General features: G+C 41.0%; 1 protein-coding gene across 3 annotated transcripts; it reads right to left on the bottom strand.

The window, feature by feature from the left end:
- Positions 1–268: 268 nt before the first annotated feature.
- FC2 (LAMMER-type protein kinase AFC2) lies at positions 269–5,858 on the bottom strand. Of its 3 annotated transcripts, XM_077370774.1 has the most exons (12): positions 5,620–5,858; positions 3,800–3,992; positions 2,757–2,783; positions 2,372–2,525; positions 2,204–2,252; positions 1,992–2,106; positions 1,606–1,697; positions 1,341–1,497; positions 1,179–1,243; positions 961–1,058; positions 762–864; positions 269–644 (listed from the first exon to the last, which is right to left on the bottom strand). In XM_077370774.1, the coding sequence occupies exons 1-12, from the start codon at positions 5,716–5,718 to the stop codon at positions 492–494; spliced, it is 1,305 nt and encodes a 434-aa protein (XP_077226889.1). In that variant the 5' UTR covers positions 5,719–5,858; the 3' UTR covers positions 269–491. The 3 variants fall into 3 exon arrangements, with proteins under 3 accessions (XP_077226889.1, XP_077226891.1, XP_077226892.1); XM_077370776.1 differs by lacking the exon at positions 3,800–3,992 and having other exon boundaries at positions 5,620–5,750; XM_077370777.1 differs by lacking the exons at positions 1,992–2,106; positions 2,204–2,252; positions 3,800–3,992 and having other exon boundaries at positions 5,620–5,740.
- Between the last annotated feature and the right edge of the window lie 14,829 nt (positions 5,859–20,687).

The raw sequence follows: 20,687 nt of genomic DNA on the forward strand, positions 1-20,687 counted from the left end.
AAAGATCAATGGTCTCAAAAATTATTTAAGCATAGCAGTGTTTTAACTTCTAATCTAGTCTTTTCTAATTGGCTTTGTAAGAGCTACTTGGGAACTGTAATAATCTTTGACAGCTCTTTAGAAAATAGAAGACGGGATCAGTTAGTGCAATTACTGAAACATGACTGATGATAGCACTTCCCAATAAAGGACCATCCAACATAACAATTGGCAACCCAAGACATATCAAAACGTAACAGGAGGGCAACCCGAGCAAAGTCAGAATCACTAGGACAATTGTTATCTATAAATGAAGAGGTAAGAGGGCTTCAGTTGGAATACAGGATTTTTTTACAGGGGAAACAGGCTAGATATATAGTCCATGTTTGATTTGCACATTGCCTACGACCCTGGGCAGGGCTTGGTCATTGCTACTCAATTATGGATTGGCACCACACCAGCTATCTTGAACAATAACAAATGTGAGAGAGAATGAGAGAGAGATCGCCCCATCATGATGACCTCCTGTGATGATCCCTTGTAAAGAAAGGATGTCTGAGGGCTTCTCGAGCCGATAGACGATCGCAGGGATCATATCTGAGAAGACCTTGCAAGAGATCAATAAAATCCCCTGCCGAGTGATCAACATGTTGCATTACTAGGTTCTGCCGCGAAAAAACACAAGATATAATCGAGTAAGAGAAACATAAATTGCATCGTTTTCCAACATCTAACCCTAGCCAGCATCAAAATGGGTATAAGCAGACTGAATAACCACAAACCTGAAGTCGAAGCAGCTTCAGAACAGCTTTGATGCTTTCCCTTGAGGTTGCACCCTCCGGCCAATCCAACCTACCCTTCCTAATGTACTTCTCCGCATGTCGGCTAAAGTAAAAAGAAGTAATAGCATTTAGACGGAGCACTCAAGGCATAATAACCTGCATAAAATAACACTAGGGATGGGGTTTTCTGGGCACTCACTTTACACTTTTCAACATATGCTGGGGAAATGGACCTAATACCCTCTCCATCATTGCCAAGTGCTCCAAATTTTCATGGGTCTGGAACAATGCCTCCCCCTGAAACATAGAAAATAAATACAAATTAACTTGATTACATTTCCCCTTCACCTCTAAATTGCATGTGCCCACATTAATAAATGAAGAGTGGAAGTAAATGTTTCAAAATCAAGAATATACCGAGCAAAGCTCCACCAAAATACATCCAATACTCCATACATCACACGGGTAACTCCATCCAAGTCCTAAAAAACACATAATAATAACAGTTTACCACAGCTATCAAAGAAGAAAATATACAACGTAATCATTAAATTCCTGGAAATACACAGGACAACATACCAAGAATAACCTCAGGTGCCCTGTAATGCCTTGTAGATACAATGTAGCTATGATCTTGACGATCAAAAGTTGTGCTACCAAAATCAATCACCTTGATTGCACTAGATTTGGGCAATCTCTTGAAATAGGATCCATCTTTAGGAGATCGTGAAGAAACCTGTACAACAAATCAGGATCATTAGACACCAGGAACGATAAGACTGTGACATGATAGAATAAAATAAAAAAGTTTTGCTAATTAAAGGATAAAAAAAGATATATGTACCTTGTAATCTGGTACTTTTACATAGTCTGAGGAAACAAGCAGTATGTTCTCTGGCTTCAGGTCCGTATGAATGAGGTGCAAATCATGCATAACTGAAAGGATATGATAGAAACTAAGAACAAACTATAATTGAATGAAAAACGTGCAATAAATAAAAAATTTTTTTTTTAGATGGCATCCAATAGAATATGTTTGGGTTAAAACCCATAAGAACCACATACAAGAGGAAATGGGTTTGGTTTTAACAAAAGATACAAGCAACTAGACAAGTAGCTACCCGGCTTTCCTTAGATGAGAAGACAAAAAATAAAGAACGTATACTAGAATAGTGGCCACTTCAGTGTGTAAAGATAATAATGAAAGTGGAAGGAGTATGGTCTACACACATGCTACACATTCCAACAGTTGTCTGCCAAGCTCGCGGACTAGATCAATGGGAAATGAGCGATAATTGTTTTTCCGTAGAAAATCGTATAAGCTTGGACCAAGCTTCTCAAACACCTGTTAAAACCATTTAAATCCATCCACAAAGTTTTAACCCCCAAAATATTTGGAAAATTGGGGAAATCATACCATCGCAAATCACTCGAATACTTACAATACAGATATGATTACGATAGTCAAACCAGTTCCGTAATTGCACACAACTGCAAAGAATACACCCGCTTATACAAAATTTTACTTTCAAACCTACTAGACTGCCAATAAAGAAAATAGAATCGCATAATATAAATTGCAAGGTGATACAATCAAGAAGACAACTTACCGGCTGCCATTCTTGTCGTGTCTTCCAAGCTGTTGTAGCGCATCGATTTCAATCATCGCAGCCTCCCGGTACTTCTTAATACCACGGATAATTTTTATGGCTACCATTTCTTCTCTTTCCCGGTCCCAGCATTCTAAAACCTGGCCAAATGTGCCTGAAATAATTGAGGGAAAACAACTTTAATTTTTTATCCCATACAGAGATAATGCATCACATCAAAAAGGTCCTCAACGGGTTTACTATATCCAAAGCGCACAATAAGAAATGAATGATAAGGAGAACTCATGACCTAATTCAAGTTCTTATTTTTTTCTGAATGACACCTAATACATTTTCGCTGAATAAAAAGTTATTATAAGAGAATACAACAGGTGCAAGAACTGACCTTCACCCATTTTGCTGTGGATTTTATCTGCAAGAACAAACAAGACCAAAAATGTAAGGTGAAGTAAAAACCATCCACAACTCGAGACACATTGCAACACGCAAATACTTGTTTTTGCATGGAAAAATTAAAAAACGGAGTATTCAGTAACCCACATAAAAGTAAAGGTGTAATGTTGTCACCCAGGCGAAAATTTGAGTAACATAAAGAATCATAGAGTTATACCTATGCTAGTAACTTACAAATATAAGAAGCATTTCATATTTTCAAAACACATTTAAAAAAAGGATGCCTATCAAAGGAAAACCACTTATCATTCCAGAAAAGTCTGAAATGAAGGTAAATGCTTGTAGAAACTTCACAAGCAACTGACGACAAGGCAACATTGATCCGAAGGGTACACCAGTGGCACCACTAATAAGAGATTGTTCCCTACAACATCTATACATGGAAATTGTTTCAAAATGCAAATGCGAGCCAAAACGTGGTCAAAGTAAATCCTAATCGACTCGGCACAACGCGGTTGAGTACACGGTTGACGCAAATAAGTATTCGGTTGACGCAGTCATTAATCGGGTGAGTCAATGGAGTTTTGGCTGAATTTGTAGGGCAAAACGCAGACTAGGACAAGAACACGACCAAGGCAAAACAGAGTCGGTTTGGGGGAGTCAATGATTACGAGGGGGGATTTTGAAACAATGCAAAAAACGTTAAGACATGACACAAACTATTTTCCTGGAGTAAATTGAAAAAAAAAGGTTCTAGGTAGTTAAGAAAATGGCAACTAGATCATATAGTGTTAATTTGACAAAAGTAAACGATTACGAAATAAAAATCGAGGACCCTAAAATTCTATATGCAGTATAAAGACTTATTATGAGTAGCACAATAATAGCTCACAGAGACAATTAAGTAATAAGAGGTCTTTAACAAAATCTTTGAAAGAGAGAAATATAATGATAATGAGAAATCAATGCAGATAATTTTATTAGCAGATCCAACCATGAAATAAAAAACCATTAATGGTGATTAAGTGTAATTACAGCGAGGAGTTAAATTGTCTCCCAATGCAAACATGTAATGCCCATCTTTGTCATCATCTCGCCATGGAGGAGAACCATTTCGAGCAACTCCTTTTATATACAGAGATGAACAATTATGGTCTGAGGGTGCCCTCGTAGATGCTAAGCTTGTCACATTCCCAACCTCTTGCCCACAAAATTTTCCTGGCTGAGCCTACACACAGCCATCCATTTATTTTTCACTCAACAAACATAATCATAATGTTACCCTCACCTAGTTCTTTTGCAGCACACATCAACTCAGGGGTTGTCAACATCCCATAATGAAAACTAAAGACCTCAACAAGGGAAGAAAATTCTTATCTTAGAAAAAAAAAGACTAATTCATAAGATCCAAGAAAATCCGAAGAACAAAGCATGCGGGTATGGACAACCTAAACCACGATTCAATTGCATGTTGCTTTTAGAAGTAAGATTCCTACTAAAGGAACCGACAGAGTACAAGAAACATTATTTGTGATTAATTGGACAGGGGAATCAGTTTCGCCAATCAACTTCAATAAACATAAATCTTACCACATAAACTTAAATCTACCATACCACAGGAAAGAGGACGTTCATTGAGGAAAACAAAACCACTATAGGCACTTTGGCTCTACCATGAAATTTTTTTTTCATGATATACTGCAGCCTTCAAGTGGTGAGAGAGGGGTTGGGCGGCTGAAGTTGCTAAAATAAGGAAACAAAATACAGGAAACAACTAGCGCCTCCGGTGATGAGTAGCGGCAAAAAATCAGGAATCCAAAAACTCTACTCAAAATCCAATCGACTGTTTCCTGATTTTTTGCTGCTCCTCATCACCAGAGACTAGTTTCCTTTTTTTTGTTTCCTGATTGTTAGCCACTTCACCCTCATCTCCACTTGGAGACATCTGATTTATCATAAAAAAAATTCATGGTAACCAAACGTGCCCTAAATTCCATTTAAATTTACGACGATTTTATTAAGCAGCAAACAAACCAAGTGAAAATCAAAATATAGATCATAAAAGTAAAAACTTTAACAATTTCTAATCAAACAGAGGTAAATATTTCCTACCCGTAAAATAATTAACCAAAAAAATCCTAATCCTAACCAAACAAACAAAGAACAATAAGGCCCTTGTTTGGATAGCAGGAATATTTTTGGAAAAGTTTAAAAAGTAAAATATTTCTAAAATTTCATACTTTTTTACACATTAAAAAAAAGTTAATTTGAACCCACCCTATGCAATTTTTAAATAGAGGGACCATCATTTTATTATGTTATCTCTCTAAATTAACCAAACTTGTATCATTTCCCTATAAATCTTGGACAAAAAAAAAATCCCAAGAAAAGATTTTTGCATCAAAAATGATATTTTCTTGCAGTCCAAGCGGCAAGCAGGCCATAAATTCATAGTAGCCAACACAATTTTTTTCCAAAAAACAAAGGTCCAGCAAAAAGTAGATCATCAAAACAATCAAAATAAATTCTCATACATAAATCTAAACGTGGATGAAAAAAATAATAGTCAAAAAAACCTCGTACCTCGCAAAAAACATGAAACAAATTTTAGCAGATGTAAATCCTAAAAAGATTATACGAAATTCAAGAAAATATAATAGATCCAGAAAGAATCCGTAAAGTCACACCAGATCCAGACAAAACCCCTTTGATCTTTGCTAGATCTAGCAGAAACCAACCTAAACTCATCAGATCTAAGAAAAAAAATAAGATATAGCGAACTAATCTACATAAACTCCACCAGATCTAGCGACAAGATGAAAAAAAAAAAAAAAAAAAGATCAGAAGATTTTTACCTTGGGGACTTGTTGAACGTCCCAGGCTAACCTCGGCCTCTTTCTAGGACGACGATCCATGTGTGTGTGAGGAAACTCAGTCAAGCATTCCATCTCCATAATCGAGAGAGGATCTATCAGAGAAAAAAAAATGCGAAATAGAGAAGAATCGAGATTTTCTGTAAGAAGAAACCCTAACCCTAAATGGGGAGAGAGGAAGAGAGAGGCGGGTTGATAACGGGTGGTTGATACCAATCCTCTATCTATTCTTAAAATAGAAAAAGGCGACCACTCCTTAACCCTAACCCGTTTGACTTAACCTGGGTTAAATTTTAACTCGTGGTTGAGTTTGTCTAGCGTCGAATCCACGCGGGAAAAAGAGGGGAAAAAAGAGCCATGATAATTCGCTCCCATTTTAGGATGATTCGCATCCACTTATAACGTGAATTATCGTAGACTTCAACGATTTTTGACGTCACGTTAAAACTGGTGCAAATCATCCTACAGGGGGTGTGAATTTATCATTACCCAAGAAAGAAAAGGTGTGAATTTATCATTACCCAAGAAAGAAAAGGACGGTTTTCATCTAATTGGAGAAGATTTTTGGGGAACGGCTTATCTTAGCCAGCGATTGACAAATGAGCGGCTTAGATCATCCAAGTACTTGAGTCCGGTCTTACTCATTTGTAGACCTCGCAAACGGGCGGGTTGGGTTTGGTTACCCGCGGGTCTCGTGGGTGAGGGTCAAAATGACCCATATCCTACGAGTCAGCACTTAGGTGACCCGCACCCATTGCAGGTGGGTTGGGTCAACCTCGGAGTAACCCACAATTTTTTGCCAAAGAGCAGTTTTTTTTTTTTTTTAGGTGGAGGGGAGGGAAGCTAATAGGATCGAAAATCCTATCTAGATCAAACCTGCAAAAAAGGTATTAGATATGCAAAACAGCCCACGATTTTAAGAGGGTAAGGGGTTCCTCTGGTGCAAAGGCACAGTTTTTAGAATAAACTTCGTTGTTCTCCTTCCAAGGAAATCTGATACATATCCCTTATTCTCCTTACAACTAATTAAGAAAGTAATCTTTATAAGAAATGACTCCTAAGAAAAGAAACTAGAGAAATTATTAGAGAAACTAATATAGAGAAAATAGCAAGTGATGAAGAGAGAATCCTTGAGTAAATCTGCCAAATTCGGAAGAAAATCTGCAGCAGCTTGCGGGTTGTAACATCACCCTCCCCTGAAAATACACCTTGTCCTCAAGGTGTAAAGTTCGGAAAACGTTGTTGTATGTTGTACCAAAGCTCCCAGGTAGCTTCTTCCTTGGGCATATTAGTCCACTTAATCAGAACTTCAGTAACAGCCTGATTCTTGCGATTAATCATACGCCGTTCCAAAATTGCTTCTGGTTCAGGCTGTAACAGCCCTTCTTCGGTAAGTGGAGGCAAGTCTACTTGGGATGGAACCCCTGAACCAAGTTTCTTCTTAAGACACGATACATGGAAGACGGGGTGGATCTTGACGGAGGCCAATAAGAGTAGTTTGTATGCAACTGGCCCAATTCGTTGGATTATCTGGAATGGTCCATAAAATTTTGGGGCTAACTTGAGGTTAGAGCGCACAGCTACTGTAGATTGTCGATAGGGTTGTAGTCTCAAATATACACAGTCTCCCACAACAAACTCTCTTCGTGCGACGCTTGTCAGCCTGTGATTTCATTCGAGCTTGAGCCATTTCCAATTGCTCCTTGAGGCTACGTAAGACGTGGTCACGGTCATATAGCTCCTTGTCTAATTGTCCCACCATGGTGTTTCCAGATGTATAAGTCACATGGGTCGGAGGTGGTCGTCCGTAAACAGCTTCAAATGGTGACATCTTTATTGATTCGTGGTATGTGGTGTTATACCACCACTCTGCCCATGACAACCAATGCGCCCATTGCTTAGGCTGGGTCCCAACAAAACAACGTACATATGTTTCGAGGCAACGATTTACCACTTCAGTCTGCCCATCTGTTTGTGGATGATAGGCCGAACTCATGCACAGTTTAGTTCCTTGAAGACGGAAATACTCTTGCCAAAAATTGCTCATGAATACTTTATCTCTGTCGCTAACAATCGATGTAGGTGTACCATGTAGACGTGCCACCTCTCGAACAAAGGCATGTACCACAAAAGCTGCGGTGTAAGGGTGTGCGAGAGATATAAAATGTGCATATTTAGACAAACGGTCCACCACTACCATGATAGTCATTTTTCCAAGAGATCTTGGTAACCCGTCAATAAAATCCATAGAGATGTCTGACCAAATCAAATCTGGAATGGGCAATGGATGCAACAATCCTGGTGGCGAAAGATTCTCAGATTTGTTCCTCTGGCAAAGGTCACAAGCGGCCACATATTCCCTAATCTACCTCTTCATTCCCCGCTAATAAAATTATCTTGAAAGCCTTTTGTAAGTGCGTAACGAACCTGAATGTCCGGCTTCGGCAGTTGAGTGAAATTCTTGTAGCAATTTGTCAATGATATTGGATGTTTTGGCGACTACAATTCTTCCCTTGTAACGCAATACCAGACCATCCCAGGTATAACCATCTGACCCTTGTGGGTGGGTTCGAAGCTTGTCAATCAATTCTTCTGTATCATGGTGCTGCTCTAACTCCTTACATATCTCGTCCACCAATGTATTACATGGAATAGATAATGCTGACACTGATGCTTCAACTGGCCCATTCTCAAACTATCGTGATAGTCCATCAGCTGCAAGGTTCTCCTTTCCCTTTTGATATAAGATTTCATAATCATAACCCATGAGCTTGGCTGCTCATTTTTGCTGAGCAGTTGAGCCAACATGCTGCTCTAAGAGATTCTTTAAACTTTGATGATCGGTCTTTATTTGAAATTTCCTGCCCATCAAATAGTGATGCCATTTTGTCACCATATGAACAATGGCGAGCATCTCACATTCATATGTAGATAGCGATGAATGTCAGATGGATAAGGCCTTACTACAAAATGCAATGGGCAGCCCATCTTGCATCAACACACCTCCAATTCTTGTTCCAGAAGCATCACATTCTATAATGAATGGCCTAGAAAAATCTGGTAAAGCCATCACAGGGGTGGATGACATAGCAGCCTTAAGCTCCACAAACGCACTTTCCGCTTCCTCATTCCAATGGAACCCATCCTTGCATAAGAGTGTTGTAAGTGGCTTACTAATTTGACCATATCCCTTCACAAATTTCCTGTAATATCCTATTAGCCCCAAGAAGCCGTGCAATGATTTCAGACTAGTAGGATGTGGCCACTCTACCATGGCACGGATTTTCTCAGGGTCAGCTGCGACTCCTTCTCCTGAAATTATGTGGCTTAAATATTCAACACATATTTGCCGCCCGAAGGAGCATTTTGAACGTTTAACCGCTAGCTGATGATGCCGCAACCTGTCCATAACTATTTTCACATGGCTGAGATGATCAGTCCAACACTTACTGTATATCAATATATCATCAAAGAATACAAGGACAAATTGGCGTAAGTGATCACGAAAAACCTCATTCATGAGGCTTTGAAAAGTGGACGGGGCATTAGTCAAGCCGAAGGGCATAACTAAAAATTCATAATGCCCTTCATGAGTGCGAAAAGCAGTCTTAGGAATATCAGATTCATGCACACGTATTTGATGGTACCCAGACCTCAAATCCAACTTTGAGAAAAACTTAGCTCCATATAGTTCATCTAATAATTCATCAGTAGTAGGTATAGGGAACTTATCTTTTACGGTGACTTGATTCAGCGACCTGTAGTCGATACACATCCTCCACGATCCGTCCTTCTTCCGCACAAATAATACTGGTGAAGAAAATGGGCTCTTGCTGGGGAGAACAACACCAGTCTCGAGCATTTCTCGAACTAATTTTTCAATCTCGTTCTTCTGCAAGTGTGGATAACGGTATGGTCTGACATTGACAGGTTGTGCTCCAGACATTAATGGGATATGATGATCATGAGAATGATGAGGTGGCAGCCCCTTTGGTTCTTGAAATATATCATCGTAATCTTCTAGTAACTTTGCAAGATCCTCATGAACACTCCTGTCTTCTTCAAGTTGAGTATTTACATCTAGTTGAGCCAAGAAGCCCCACGACTTTTGCTTCAATAACTGAGCCAACTCCTTGCCTTCCACTGTTTGCACTTTCAAATTTTGAACCCCGTGTAGTGTGTATTGTTTTCCTTGATAATCAAGGGTCATTGTCAGGTTTTCAAAATTCCAAATAATATTACCTAGTGACTTCAGCCATTGAACTCCCAGAACAATATCTGATCCATGTAATGGCAACGCGTACAAATTTGTTGTAATTTCCAAATCTCCCAAGTTGATGCGCACACACTCACACATTCCGCGACACCTTAACTTGTTACCATCAGCTACTAAAACTTCGAAGCTTGCACCCGATTTCACTGAATAACCCAACCTTTGAACCAAATCCTCCGCCACAAAGTTATGTGTGCTACCACTGTCAATTAGCACACTCACTACTTGTTTCTTAATGAAGGCCTTTACCCTCATAGTCTGTGCTCTTGTAACGCCGGCCAACGCATATACAGAGACTTCTGGGGTATTATTTTCATCTTCCATAGTCGTCTCATCATTGACAGCTACTTCATCATCTTCTCCTGCAAGGATGAACACTTGCATTGTCTTGCAGCGATGCCCCGGAACAAATTTTTCATCGCAGTTAAAACATAGGCCCTGATCACGTTGAGCCTTCATCCCAGCCAAGGTTAGGCATTTAATAGGAGCCACCACTGTTCCTGGTGGGGCCTTAGATTGTGAAAATGGACTAGCATTTTCTGCTTCTATGTTTGTCTGGTTGTAACGGCTCGGAGTGATCCGATCCACCCGACGTAGGCGTTGCAACTTAGAATCTTGTCGGCGTGCCAATCCCATTGCTTCCTTCAATGAAGATGGTTTGAACATCATAACCTCCATTCCAATCTCCTCACGTAGACCTTCTACGAACTGCCAATTAGTGCTTCGTCTGTCCAACCAGTTACCCGGTTAGCAAGTCTTTCAAATTCTTCTTGGTAGGCTTGCAAGGTCCCCTTTTGTTGAATCTTTGATAAAGCTCCATGAAAACTATCATAATCTGTCTGGCCAAAACGAACACACATGGCATCAATCATCTCCTTCCAGGTGAGGCTTGGCTGCACCCTGTGATTCCATTGGAACCACTGGGACGCAGTTCCGTCTAAGTGAAAAGAGGCCAATAATACCTTTTGATCTTCAGGTGTCCTATGATAGGCAAAAAAGTGCTCTGCCTTATAGATCCATTCTGTCGGATCTTGACCATCAAACTTGGGAAAATTGATTCGTGCAAAGCGAGCTTGGATTCAGCCGTCGGCGACCACACCTTCTTGATTATCTCCCACAGAAACAGAATGAGTAGAAGTTGGGCTTCCTATCGTAAGCCGCTCTATCGAAGTCACAACATTATCGATCTTATTATTCATGGATTCTCGGAGCTCATTTAGGGCATTCGATACTAGGGCAACCTCTTGTTCCAACTTTCCCACACGTTCTTCCATCTTGCTAGGCCGTCTCGGCATGCCAGAACCAAGGCTGTGATACCAGATGATAGGATCGAAAATCCTATCTAGATCAAACCTGAAAAAAAGGTATTAGACATGCAAAACAGCCCACGATTTTAAGAGGGTAAGGGGTTCCTCTGGTGCAAAGGCACAGTTTTTAGAATAAACTTCGTTGTTCTCCTTCCAAGGAAATCTGATACATATCCCTTATTCTCCTTACAACCAATTAAGAAAGTAATCTTTCTAAGAAAGGACTCCTAAGAAAAGAAACTAGAGAAACTAATGGAGAGAAAATAGCAAGTGATGAAGAGAGAATCCTGGAGTAAATCTACCAAATTCGGAAGAAAATTTGCAGCAGCTTGCGGGTTGTAATAGAAGCATTTTCGCCCGGCCTCTCCGTCTTCCTCTTCTCTCTCACTCTCTCTGGTTTTTCTCAAAACCCTAAAACATGAGAATGAGATACCCCTACCATTGCAAACGAACCCATGTCCCTTTTACGCTAGGTTGCATTTCCTCTTAATCTAGACTGCCCATTTCCCTTTATCTTTGATCTCACGATTCGTATGGATTGCTTCTCAATGAAGTAACACAAAATCCCTGGAGTACCTTCCAAAAGAGAAAAAATCCCATCTTTCATATGAAAGCTACCCTTTCTTGCGAGTTAGGAAATGCGGCCGTATCTACATGAACCAAGAGAAAAAAAGAAGAAGAAGAAGAAAAAAAACGAAATGTGGATCCCCACGGGTTCACCCGACCCAATCGATGTTTTCGCGGGTTGGGTGACTCGCAGGTCAATATTGACGAGTCACTCAAATGCCAACCCCTACCCGCAAATTTGCGGGTGGGTTGGGTCGACTCGCGGGCATAGGTCCATTTTGCCAGGTCTACTCATTTGTGTCATTTTATACGATACACTAGCATTCCGCCGGTGTAAAATGGTGGGGTCCACCCCATCAAAACATATGTGTGAAATGGTGGGGCCCACCATAAGCCTACCTTATGCATGGGTTTGCTACAGATGTGGGACCCATCCATCATCTGTTGAGGTGTAAAATGGTGGGCCTCACCTCATGCATGGGTTTGGTAGAGATGGTAGGCCCCACCCATCAAATGTTGAGGTGTAAAATGGTGGCCTCACCTCGTGCATGGGTTCGGTCGAGATGGTGGGCCCCAACCAACCGAATGCTAAGGTGAAAAATGGTGACCCCACCTCATGCATGGGTTTAGGTAGAGTAGAGATTGTGGGCCCACCCCCATCAAATCGTGAGGTGTAAAATGGCATCCCCACCTAGACCTGGCAAAAAGTGACACGGACCAGCGGGTCCATCCGGCCCGCCCGTAATTTACGGGTCTGGGTCACTAACTCATGACCCGTTGAAAATTTGGCCCGGCCCCGGCCCAACCCGTAAAAACGAGGCCGGGTCGGGTGGACCCACGAGTGCCCGTAAAAACCCAAATGTTTTAGAGAGTATTGTACTGACCACATCATAGGATGATCTAAACCGTCCATGTGATGGAACACACCGTAAATAGGTCACCCACCAAAAATCATTTCCATAGGATGATCCTAGCCCTCCAATCTATAGAGGTTTCCATAAATAATAATATGCAATTCCTCCTTAGATCAGAGGGCAAGGATCATCATATGGAAGTGATTTTTTGGACACAACCTATTTATGTTATGGTGCATCACATGGACACCTTGGATCATACTATTATAGTGTGGGGATAAAAACAGCAAAAAGCAAAAAGAAACGGGCGATCCGCGGGTGCACCCGGCCCGTACGGGTGTTGTTTGGGTTCAACAAATTGTGACCCGTAAAATTTTGGGTCATTTTGACCCGGACCCGTACGTGTTGGGTGAAACCCGGCCCGGCCCACCCGTTTGCCAGGTCTATCCCCACCTAATAAAAAAGAGGTGTAAAATTATGGGCCCGTCCTATGCATGGGTTTGGGTGGAGATGATGGGTTTTGATGTGGCCCCATCCCATAAAAAAATGAGGTGTATAAATAGTGGGCCCCACACAAGCTATGCATGAGTTGTAAAATGGTGCTCCGACCATAGGAATCAGACCTGGCAAATGGGCAGGCTGGGCCGGGTTTGACTTGGCCCGTCCGGGTCAAAATGACTCGGAAAATTTTATGGGTCACTAAGCTTGGACCCGCACCCGGCCCGTACGGGCCCGGTCGACCAGCGGGACACCCGTTTTTTTTAAAGATTTTTCTGTTTTTTCTGTTTTTTCAAGATTTTTATAAGATTTGCTAGCCAGGTTTTCCAAAGGCTACTTCTCGCCCATCCTTTGCAATTGTATGTGTTAAGAGATTTGTCTTATTAGACGTGGTGAAAACTGTACGAAAATACTATTTCTGGAAAGGTGGCTAGAAATAATAGTACCGAAAGAAGCTAGCAATAATAATCATAAAGATACTAAAGTTTTAAAGTTTTGGACGAAAATTACGGAAAAAGTACCAAAAATGGGTATCTTTATATGATAATTACGGAAAAAACTACAAAGAGGTAGAGAAATATGACAATTACGGAAAAACTACTTTGTTTCACTTCTACGGGCACCCGCGGGTCCACCCGGACCCGTCAGTTTTGACGGGCCGGGTTGACCCGCGGGTCAACTTAGAAATGGGTCACAAAATGTTGACCCGGACCTGGAAATTATGGCCGGGCCAGATCGACCCGCTGGACCGGGTCAATTCTTGCCAGGTCTAGTAGGAATCAACTCGGTTGGAGATGGCCCATCAAAACCTGAAGTGTAAGAGACGATAAAAAACATGATGTCTAAACAGACGTCCTACTCATGCATAGAATAAAATGGTGGGTCCCTCCACATCAAAACGTATAAAACGGTGGGCTCTATACCATAAAACTATGGGGTGTAAAGTGTGGATCCCACCCAAGCTTTTCATGGGCATAAAATGTTGGGCCCCACCACATCAAGACTTGTTTAATTTTCTTTCAACAGCTGAGAGATTCATGAAAATAGGAAATATACATTTTGATTGGGGATTTGCTAGGGTCCATCGTAGAAGGCATTGGGCAACTGTTGTAGGAGAGAGCAGCCACATTGGATCACTTTTTACCACATATTTTCTTATTATATGAAGTGGCTGCTCTCTCATGCAACAGCCCGCCCTTGTGCGATTGACCCTAGCAAATCCCTTTTGAGCATTGTGAAATTAGTGCAAAACGTACTTTTTAGGAGAAGATGTTTTTCGATAAGAATATTTCTCATTAAAAACAAAATTAATGACATTACAAAGAAAAAGGGGAAATTATTAAAAAAATGTAAAGTTTTGTCTAAATTGTGAATAAAGGGTAGTGATTTGAAATTTATAAAAAAGGTGTTGTCAGGTGAGAGAAGATGGCTTTTAGGACAAAAATACCCCTCCTACCTCTTTTTTCCCTCCACTTTTTTGCACCTATCCCTATGCACTTATTACCTTCTTACCTATCACCTTCTTCTTCCTCAAGGCTTTTCCAATGTGAAAAACTCCATGAAAGGGTTTTGAAGGTTGCCATTTACCTACCACCTTCTTCTTCCTCAAGGCTTCAAAAACATGGGAAACTTCATGCAAGGTTTTTGAAGCTTGTCATTGCCATTACTGTTTTGAAAAAAAAACTCCATTGCCAACGTTTCCAAGCTCCATTGCCAATGTTTCCAAGCTCCATTGCCATTATAGTGTTGAAAAAAAAAAACTCAATTTGCAACGTGATAAAACTCCATTGCCATTGTAGTTTTGAAAAAACAAACTACTTTGCCAACATGATAAAGCTCCATTTCTACTGGTTTCCTCGGATTTTCGATATTTGTTTTGGACTTCCGACTCGGAAGTCTGAACAAACCTTAGGATTTTCGACGGAAACGAGTAGATTTGCCATTCCTACTAGCTTCCATCCGAAAATCCGAAGATTGGTTAAAAAGTCCGAACCAAACTTCGGATTTCTGAAGGAATTCCAGTAGGACAACAATTTACTGGTTCCACTCGGAAGTCCGACGGTTGGTTCAGACTTCCGACTCGGAGTTTAAGGCAGGGTTCCCGAGTAGTTCTAGGGCATAAAATGTGGTTCCCTCGTGGTTCCGGTGTAAAAAATGTGGTTCCCTAGTGGTTCCGGGGTAGAAAATGTGGTTCCTTAGCGGTTCCGGGGTATAAAAAGTGGTTCCCTAGTGGTTCCGAGGTATAAAATGTGATTCCCTAGTGGTTCCGGGGTATAAAATGTGGTTCCCTAGTGGTTCTGAGGCATAAAATGTGGTCCCTAGTGGTTCCGGGGTAGAAAATGTGGTTCCCTAGTGGATCCGGGGTATAAAATGTGGTTCACTAGTGGTTCCGAGGTAGAAAATGTGGTTCCCTAGTGCTTCCGGGGTATAAAATGTGGTTCCATAATGGTTCTGAGGTATGAATTGTGGTTCCCTAATAGGTCTGTGGTATAAGATGTGGTTCCCTAGTGGTTCCGGGGTATAAAATGTGGTTCCCTGTAGTTCCGAGGAAGAAAATGTGGTTCCTTAGTGGTTCCGGGGTAGAAAATGTGGTTCCCTAGTGGTTACGGGGTATAAAATGTGGTTCCCTAGTGGTTCCGGTGTATAAAATGTGGTTCCCTAGTGGTTCCGGTGTATAAAATATGGTTCCCCAGTGGTTTCGGGGTATAAAATGTGGTCCCCTGATAGTTACGATGTATAAAATGTGTTTCCTTAGTGGTCCCGGGGTATAAAATGTTCCGGGGTATAAAATGTGGTTCCCTGGTGGTTCCGAGGTATAAAATGTGGTTCCCTAGCAGTTCCGGGGTATAAAATGTGGTCCCTAGGGGTTCCGAGCTATAAAATGTTGTTCCTTAGTAGTTCTGGGGTAGAAAATGTGGTTCCCTAGTGGTTCCGGGGTATAAAATGTGGTTCCCTAGTGGTTCTGGTGTATAAAATGTGGTTCCTTAGTGGTTCTGAGGTATAAAATGTGGTTCCTTAGTGGTTCTGAGGTATAAAATGTGGTTCCCTAGTGGTTCCGGGGTAGAAAATGTGGTTCCCTAGTGGGTCCAGGGTAAAAAATGTGATTCACAAGTGGTTCCAGGGTATAAAATGTGGTTCCCTAATGGCTCCGGGGTATAAAATGTGGTTTCCTAGTGGTTCCGGCGTAGAAAATGTGGTTCCCTAGTGGTTCCGGGGTATAAAATGTGGTTCACTAGTAGTTCCGGGGTATAAAATGTGGTTCCTTAGTGGTTTCGAGGTATAAAATGTGGTTCCCTAGTGGTTCCGGGGTATAAAATGTGGTTCCCTAGTGGTTCTAAAAGGTTTAACACCAATGATAGAGCCATGATGACTTTTAAAACCACTAAAATACTATTATAATGTACCAAATACAAGTTGGACTCTTAGAATCACAATATATAGAGTGTTTGAACCACTATGTAACCTCTCAGAACCACTAAATTGTGGTTCAGTGGTTCCAAGGCTTACGTAATGGTTCCAATATGTTCCAAACACCAATAATACAGTTATTTTCCCTTCGAAAACCAATAAAGTAGTATTACAATGTACCAACCACTTGGGAACCATAATTTACAGTCTTGAAACCACTATTTAACTACTAAATAGTGGTTCCGATCCCTACTTAATGGTTCCAATAGGTTTAAACACCAATGATAAAGCTATGATGACTTTTAAACCACTAAAATACTATCTTGAACCTGTTGGAAACATAATATAGTGGTTCCGAGGTGCTATACCCCGGAACCACATTGATGGGTACCACATCTTATACCTCGGAACCACTAAGGAATCACATCTTATACTCCAGAACTACTAGAGAACCACATCTTATACCCCAGAACTACTAGGGAACCACATCTTATACCCCAAAACCACTAGAGAATCACATCTTATACCCCGGAACCACTAGGGAACCACATTTTATACCTCGGAACCACTAGGGAACCACATCTTATACCCCGGAACCACTAGGGAACCACATCTTATACCGCGGAACCACTATGGAACCACATCTTATACCCCGGAACCACTAGGGAACCACAGCTTATACCTAGGAACCACTAGGGAATCACATTTTATACCTCGGAACCACTAGGGAACCACATTTTATAACTAAGAACCCCTAGGAAACCACATCATATACCCTAGAACCACTAGGGAACCACATCTTATACCCCGGAACCACTAGGGGACCACATTTTATACCTCAGAACCACTAGGGAACCACAACTTATACCCCGGAACCAATAGGGAACCACTTTTTATACCTCAGAACCACTAGGGAACCACATTTTACATCTCAGAACCACTAGGGAATCACTACGGAACCATATTTTATACCTCGGAATACCTCAGAACCACTAGGGAACCACATTTTGTACCTCAGAACCACTAGAGAACCACATTTTATACATCGGAACCACTAGGGAACCATATCTTATACCCCAGAACCACTAGGGAACCTCAACTTATACCCTGGAACCACTAGGGAACCACATCTTATACCCCGGAACCACTAGGGAACCACAACTTACACCCCAGAACCACTAGGAAACCACAACTTATACCTTGGAACCACTAGGGAACCACATTTTATACCTCGGAACAACTAGGGAACCACAACTTATACCCCGGAACCACTAGAAAACTACATTTTATACCTCAGAACCACTAGGGAACCACATTTTATAACTCAGAACCCCTAGGGAACCACATCTTATACCCCGGAACCACTAAGGAACCAGAACTTATACCCCGGAACCACTAGGGAACCACATCTTATACCCCGCAACCACTAGGGAACCACAGCTTATACCCCGGAACAACCACAGCTTATACCCCGGAACAACCACATTTTATACCTCTGAACCACTAGGGAACCACAGCTTATACCTCAGAACCACTAGGGAACCATATTTTATACCTCAGAACCACTAGGGAACCACATTTTATACCCCAGAACTACTAGGGAACCACAACTTATACTCTGGAACCACTAGGGAACCACATCTTATACCCCGGAACCACTAGAGAACCACAACTTATACCCCGGAACCATTAGGGAACCACAGCTTATACCTTGGAACTACTAGGAAACCACATTTTATACCTCAGAACCACTAGGGAACCACATCTTATACCCCAGAACCAGTAGGGAACCACATTTTATACCTCGAAACCAGTAGGGAACCACATTTTATACCTCGAAACCACTAGGGAACCACATCTTATACCCCGGAACCACTAGGGAACCTCATCTTATACCTCGGAACCACTAGGGAACCACATTTTATACCCCAGAACCACTAGGGAGCCACATCTTATGCCCCGAAACCACTAGGGAACCAAATCAACTGCCTTCTGTCGCAAGTCTGAACGTTTGTTCGGAAGTCCGAACAAACCTTCGGACTTCCGAATGGAACCAGTAATTTGGTTACATATACTGGCTTTCATTTGGAAGTCTGAAGTTTTGTTCGGACTTCAGACGGAAGCCAGTAGAATAGGGATAATTCCATGGATTTTTATCTTCAAATATACGTTGTGAATTTAGTGTAATGCAGGCTACCATAAATTGAAGCTTGGTTTTGATGTTTTAGAATCCAAAAATGTAAAGAAAATGGATTTATTTTGAAAATGAGGAAAACAAAAAAATATAGTTTTAAGCTCAAAATCCATTTTCTTTGCATTTTGTAACATTGCTTCGATAAGTTTATCATGAATAAACCCTCGTGAATACGAAACCCTGTTGTAAATGGTAACCTTCAAAACCCTTCAATGGAGTTTTCCATGTTAGAAAAGCCTTGAGGAAGAAGAAGGTGGTAGGTGAGAAGGTAATAAGTGCATAGGGATAGGTGCAAAAGGTGGAGGGAAAAAAGATGTATGAGGGGTATATTTGTCCTAAAAGCCATCTTCTCTCACATGACGACACATTTTTTATAAATTTCAAATCACTACCCTTTATTCACAATTTAGACAAAACTTTGCATTTTTTTAATAATTTTCCCAATGAAAAATGGTTAATATATATTTATCTTACTGGCATTCGCAGCCCATGCTCTGCATGGGTGTAAAATAATTGATCTTGCCCCATCAAAACATGAGGTGTAAAATGGTGGACCCTACCATATGCATGGAGGTGGAGATCATGGGAACAACCTCATAAAAACATGAGGTAAACTAATGGACCCATCCAATGCATGAATTTGAGTGGAGCTAGTGGGACCTTCCCAATGGAAACATGGTGTAAATGGTAAGCCTCACCATATGGAGAGAGAGAGAGAGATGTCTGGATGTCTGGCTTCTCCGAAGGAAGATCATTGGAAATTATATCCGGTGCGATAAATTTGGCAATCCAGCACAACAAAAGGTGTCGCCCTAAAAAGGAAAAGAAAAAAATGTGAACCCCCATTTTTTAGCTGAATAGGAAAATTTGAACTATTAAAAGCTCCAAATAGACATAATCGAGACCAAACAATAGAAATGGCGGGTCTGATTTCCCCTCTCCCTCTATTGTTTTCATTTGACGCATAGGTAGGGAAAGTAGAGTTGCAGCACGAAGTTAAAGTGGGGGCAAAACCGAAATATTAGGGTAACAAAAAATTAGTAACAGCAAAAACAAATTAGATTCCTCACAACAAAATTATTAGGGAAAAAAGTTTTCCAAAAAAGATTTCTTCGAAAAAGGTAAAGACAATAGAACGAAACATGGTTAGTATCTCTCTCTCTCTCTCTATTATATTAGTATCAGTGGTGAACAATAAACTTCCCTTCCTCCTTATTATATTAGATTATACATAAGATGATGAACTTGTAACCGTCTCCTGCTGAGGTGGACAGTCCCCCATTTTGCCAACTCAGCCTTAAATCCTACTTGTCACTTGATCTTTGAAAGCTCTCCTTAACAGACACCATTCCAAATGCCTCTTCTCCGTATTTTTTCCCATAGCCCCTTCTCTGTATTTTTTAATTTTCTTAATAGATTGCATTCGCAACCCTAAAAATCAGGCCCTTTATTTTCTAAATCGTTTGAATCCTTACAAATCAGGCCAAGAACACCCCCCCCCCCCCCCCCCCCCCCCCCCCCCCCCCCCCTCTCTCTCTCTCTCTCTCCAACAAGCTCCTCTAAAATCAAGTCTCAAAAAAATTCCCATTTACCCAAAACCTCTAAAACGTTGTGTTCCTTCAGAAATGCCAGCCATAATTCCCATTTACCCAATACTTTCAAAACGTTGTGTCTTTCCAAAATGGCCTCCTCACCTCCATTGAGTTTCCATTCTGTGTATTTAAAGCAGATCAGCGATGCAGTTTTTAATTTAACCCCAACCCCCCTGGTGTAGCAAACAAAAATTTTTTATCTCCCCCACCTCTCTATCGTTCATTGTCCCCATTTTTTTTACAGTGTTTTGATTGGTTTGAGATGTAGATGCCGATCAAAAGGGGATTCAAGCAAAAAGCATCCCATTAATGGATTCTTAGCGAGATTGGTTGAGGACAACAATATTTTGTAACGTA

Source organism: Tasmannia lanceolata, unplaced genomic scaffold (genome assembly GCF_043159265.1).
Source record: "Tasmannia lanceolata isolate RefF3 unplaced genomic scaffold, GAP_Taslan_0.1 ptg000037l, whole genome shotgun sequence".
Taxonomy (NCBI): Eukaryota; Viridiplantae; Streptophyta; class Magnoliopsida; order Canellales; family Winteraceae; genus Tasmannia; species Tasmannia lanceolata.

Bases quoted from the DNA above. Each gene is read 5' to 3' on its own strand.
- FC2 (XM_077370774.1), bottom strand. From the start codon at position 5,718: ATGGAGATGGAATGCTTGACTGAGTTTCCTCACACACACATGGATCGT. The intron at 1,059-1,178 runs GTATATTCTTGA...TCTATGTTTCAG, and splicing joins TTTTGGTGGAGCTTTGCTCG to GGGGAGGCATTGTTCCAGAC. The intron at 865-960 runs GTGAGTGCCCAG...TTTTTACTTTAG, and splicing joins CATATGTTGAAAAGTGTAAA to CCGACATGCGGAGAAGTACA.